The following is a 4,830-nucleotide window of genomic DNA, read 5'->3' on the forward strand; positions in this document are numbered from 1 at the left end:
CGTTTCTATCCCCAGAGCATTGGGATTAAAGTTGTGCACCACCACGGCCCAGGTTTTGTTGGTTTGTTTTCCGTTTTTGTTTTGTTCTTCTTATTTTTTTTTTTTTTTTTTTTTTTTTGTTTTTTTTTTTTTTTTTTTTTTTGAGACTAGGACTCACCACATACCAGAAACTATAATCTTACGATTTCTACCTCAGCCTCCTACCAGCTCCAGAACCCGCACTTCCTTCTCCTCACCTTTGGGTCCTTTCTTACCAGCTGTTTTTTCAGGGAGTGTCTCCTGCCCTTGAATGGTTCATCTGAGGTCCATCTAAAAGAAACCCCCTATTCCTTTTCAGAATGGAACCTTCCACTTCCTTGGCTCTTCCCTGAATGAACCCTCCCAGAGGCCCCCCCTGGCCTGGAATGGATCTTGCCGCTGCCAGCTTCCTCTGAAGAGGGATGGGGAGCAGGGTGGATGTCTCACCTGCTTTCTTACTTGGAGGTGTCTCTGCCCCTGGTCCTGCCATGCTGAGCTTGGTGCTGGGGTGTCTCCGGGGCTTAGCTGGGGGTCTCCGGGTGCTGCTGTCCTCCGTGAGCCCTCCCCCAGGCCCACCACCTACACTGTCCATGCTGCCCACCGAGTGGCAGGAGAGAGAGCGTGGGGCCATGGTGCTGCGGCAGGGGTGAGGGGTGTGTTCCTGGGACGCGGGCATCGTCATGAAACCCATCCTGAGGGATCGTCGAAGCGAGGCAATGTCTCGCACTCGAACCCCAGGCCCTGGGACAGCCCCAGGCCCCACCGGGCCTGTGGGAGCTGCTTCCTTACTGGAGCTAGGGAGAGAAGACAGGATGGGGCAGAAGTTAGAAGGCAAGCCTCTACCTTGTTGTCTTCCATCTCAGGAGGAGATAGCATTTTCAAGGGCAGGACAACTGTGCTTCCCCCAGTGAGGAGGAGAATAGGAGTCTAGGTTAGGGATATCTGAAGGGCTAAGGTAAAAATGTTTGCAGGCAGATTTTTTGGATTTAAGAAAAGCAAGGCAATGGGTAGGGGTGAAGGACAGCATATGATATCAGAAATGAAAGAAATGCTGTGTATATATATACATATATGTGTGTGTGTGTGTGTGTCAGTATCTCTGGTGCCGACTGACCACCTAACTAGTACACAGCCCGTTATGTGCAAAAAAAAAAAAAAATGCAATCTAGGCAACAGCCACCCGACAGACAAGCAGACACACCTGCCCCTGTGGCTCCTTGCCTGTGCTGGCCTCTGGCCTTTCTGTATGTCCAGCTACTGTGTACTATGTATGGCCTCTGTCACATCACAGGCCTCTTCTCCCAGAGGCAGGGTGTGATGCCTGAATCATCAGAGCCTCTCTCGCTTTCTCTCTCTCTCTCTCTCTCTCTCTCTCTCTCTCTCTCTCTCTCTCTCTCTCTCTGCTGCCCTCTCTCTGTCAGCCTCCTCACCTCACTTGTATTCCCTTTCTCTGTCCCCGAGTTCTCCTCTGGGTGACTGAAGGGGGTGGCTGGCAGGGAAGCTGGGAGACGCCGCTGTGGGGTGGGCTCTCATTAAGGCCCTGTCTACTAACCCTTTATTAGGGAGAGCTCGCTGTAGTGATCACTCTGATTAATCTAATTAACGGCAAGAATGAAACTCCACAGTTGTGAGGAGGGATGAAGAGGGCTGGGAGGTGCTTCTGACTCAGGCTCCAAGACGCTGTGTAGTCAAAAGGGAAAGGGAGAGAAGCCAGAGGAAGCAGCCTGGGTTCCTCAGAGGTCAGGAGAAAGGGCTGGTGGAGATGCAAGAATGAGGGTGGGCACGGGGTCTCCACCTGACTCTTCTGCAGTACTTAGCCTATAAATCCCTATACACACACACACACACACACACACACACACACACACACACACACACACACCTGTCATTTAGTCATACCCTCCTTCCAACAGGACACTGACTGGTAGGGGATTACATGAGTGCTCTTTGAGGTCCCTAAAATGACCCTCTCTCTGGACCCCATGAGGATGGTAGGGCCTGCCTGCCCTTTCCAAGGTCAGGTGACAAGGAAAAGCCAGCAGCCAGTCTCAAAATAACAGAAAAAAGAAAGTCAGGAAGGAGGGACTTAGGCCCTTAGGCATGGGGGCAAGCCACTAAGGTTCTTTAAGCTGGAAGTCGTTCCCCTCGCTATATCCTCTCCCAAGTAGCCAGGAACAGGGCTGGGACCAAGCAAGTGCATGTGCAGCCCATTCTATGCTGAATAGAAAATCTGGGAAAAAAAAAACCTCTCTTTGATGACAAAGCTGGTGGGCCCCGAGAAGGGCTGTGGCTAAGAAAAAGGGGCAGGTCTGGTGCAACAGGCAGTGGGTGGGACAGTTGAGGGCCCAGCCTTACCTCCGTTTGGCCTCCTCTTCTTTGTGCTGTCTCCACTCCAGCTTGGTTTTTCGGTAGAGAAGGTTCATGTCGTGGGGCAAGAGGTGGGGGCTGAGGGGCCCTGCTTAATGCCACCAGGCCCGGGGGGCGGCCCTCCCTGGGTCCCGGATCCACTTGATAAAGGGAACAGGTGGAGAGAAAAAAAGAAGATATGGTTGGGGAGGGGGGAATGAAAGAGAAAAAGGAGCAGAGACGTGATTTGGGTCTTCAGGAAAGGAAAACACAGGCACAGAATATCCCGTACAGTTTAGGGGACCCCTCCCAGACAGACAGCCATAGAAGTGTGTGTGTCCAGAATCACACACCCTGACAAAGGTGTTTGGAGCCACAGACACTGAGCGATCAGGTTGGCACAGATTCCCATTCTGTGTAAATATATCCCGAACCACCACAGACAGACAGACCTCACAATCATACAGCAAGTCTGTAGGGACACAGCATATTTAGACACACCACAGGCCACAGACATATCTACAAATAGGGATAGACATAAAGGGGCACAGGTAAACACAAACCCAGGAACAACACACACACAGACATAAACACCCACAGACACACCCACTGATAGATACACACAGACCTCTAGCACACAAATCTGCTATGGAATTGGCCACACCTACAGACAAGTTGTGCTCAGGGCCTACATTGCACCCAGCTTGGGGAGGGGGGGCAGTTAGGCTTCCTACCCTCTTTTGGGCCCTGAGGCTTAGTGGGGGGTTCATCAGGGCAGGGTGGGGATGCTGAAGGAAGGATGGTGATACTGAGATGAGCAACTGAAATCCCACCCATCCATCTACCTTCACTCTCCGGAGTCCCCGCTTTTCCAATCCTGGGCCTGGACCTCCGTCCACCTCTATTCCAGCTCCCTGGTCCCTCAGCAATGGTTTCTGCCTCCCTCCTCTTGCTGATAGCCCAAATCAATCTACCTTCTGTCTGCTCCAGGATTTGGGAGAACCCCCGGCTCCCCCCTAGTAGTCCCGCCCTTGAATCCCACCCTGGCGGGGGCGGGGGTCTCCAGTCTGGCCCCATAGCAACCTTCTGGGCTTCGGCCTCCATACCTGCGCTTTGCGTCCCTTCCCCCAAACACACTCTCTCCCTTTCGCCTTCAGCTTCACGTCTCCTCCCTGGAGCCCCTCCTCACAGCCGTCCTCCTCCTTCCCCAGTTTGTTCCAAACCTGGCCTGCTTCACCCCCCCCCCCTTTTCCATCCAAGGGCCCCAGGTTCCCGGGGCACCCCCTCCTCTTCCCCTTGTCCTGCTACCCTGGGTGTCTCCGCCTCTCGCCCCGCCAATTCCTCCCTACCCGTAGTCCCCCCATCACCACCTCCCCGCATGAAGCCTCCCCAGTTTCTACATCACCGTACCTGGCCTGCCGGGCGCCGGCCCCCCCATGCCGGGCTCCGCCCGGAGCAGGAGGAGGGAGGAGGAGAGACAGAGAGAGACCGGGGGTGCCGAACTGGGCCCTGCCGCAGAGACAGCCCCGCCTCCGGGTCCGCCCCCAGACCCGCCCCCGGCCCCAAACCCACCCTTCCACACCCTCCAAGGGCAGAGCGGGAACGGCGGTGCGGCGCTGCACCAGGAGGTTGGGGTGGAGGGTGCAAGGACTGCGGAGCGTACAGGGGATCACGAGAGGATGGTCTTGGGGTGTGGGAGTTCCGCTCCGCAGCTTTCGGGCGTCTGGTCCTCGCCGACCCGCGCCCCCTACTCAGCCTTGTTGTGCTGGGTTGGGTCTCCCAAACCCTAAGCAAAGCGGAGCGGAGCGGGGTGCTCAGCGGCGCCCCCCAGCGGAAGCCTGGAGGTCGCACCCATCCGCGAACCCCGTGCGCCTTAGTGCTCCCGGGTGGGAGGCTGCGGCTGCGGCCCCTGGGTGCTACCAAGCGGTGAGGCGGGCTGAGGGACTCCGAGTCGCCTACCCGGAGACCAGCACATCTGCTCAGCAGGGGGCGTGCTCCCTTGGCCTAGTCCCCGCCGTGCCCCCACCCTGCCACCCCGCCCTAGGTGCGGGGAGGGCACGAGAATTGGCTGGCGGTGCTGGGCCTCCTCCCCTTGCAGCCTCCCAGGCGCCCGGACCTTGTTCCACCGTGTGGGGCTCAAAGTCTTCCGCGCGTCCGCCCCCGCGGTCCAAGTCATTTCTTACTAACCTTTGACTCCGTGGGCGTCGCCCGCCAGGATCTGAGCGCACCAGGTTGGCCCGTGCGGGAGACCACCAGGGGCACCACCTGGGAGTGGTTAGGGATGTGACCTCACCCCTCCCCTCTTTTGACCTTTTCTCATCAGAGCTCTGACAAATTCCTTACGTGGATAGCTTTGTGGTTGGGTAAATTAGCATCGAGAAGACCTCTGCTGTATCCGCCAAGGACTGGGAGGGGAAAAAAAGGGATCCCCTGCAAAATATGCACATCCTAATACCTGGTACCTGT

The 4,830-nt window shown here is 56.3% G+C and overlaps 1 protein-coding gene across 3 annotated transcripts in view; it reads right to left on the reverse strand.

Moving 5' to 3' along the window:
- Nyap1 (neuronal tyrosine phosphorylated phosphoinositide-3-kinase adaptor 1) overlaps positions 1 to 3,892 on the reverse strand; it is a 10,770-nt gene extending 6,878 nt beyond the window's left edge. Inside the window, exons 1-3 of one of the 3 annotated variants that reach the window (XM_021163567.2) lie at positions 3,775 to 3,892; positions 2,374 to 2,525; positions 466 to 812 (exon numbers count right to left, since the gene is read on the reverse strand). In XM_021163567.2, coding sequence (XP_021019226.1) covers positions 466 to 812; positions 2,374 to 2,441 — 415 coding nt within the window. In that variant the 5' untranslated portion in view covers positions 2,442 to 2,525; positions 3,775 to 3,892. The other 2 variants (XM_029476970.1, XM_029476971.1) reach the window with 2 other exon arrangements.
- Between the last annotated feature and the right edge of the window lie 938 nt (positions 3,893 to 4,830).

This window comes from Mus caroli, chromosome 5 (assembly GCF_900094665.2).
Source record: "Mus caroli chromosome 5, CAROLI_EIJ_v1.1, whole genome shotgun sequence".
Taxonomy (NCBI): Eukaryota; Metazoa; Chordata; class Mammalia; order Rodentia; family Muridae; genus Mus; species Mus caroli.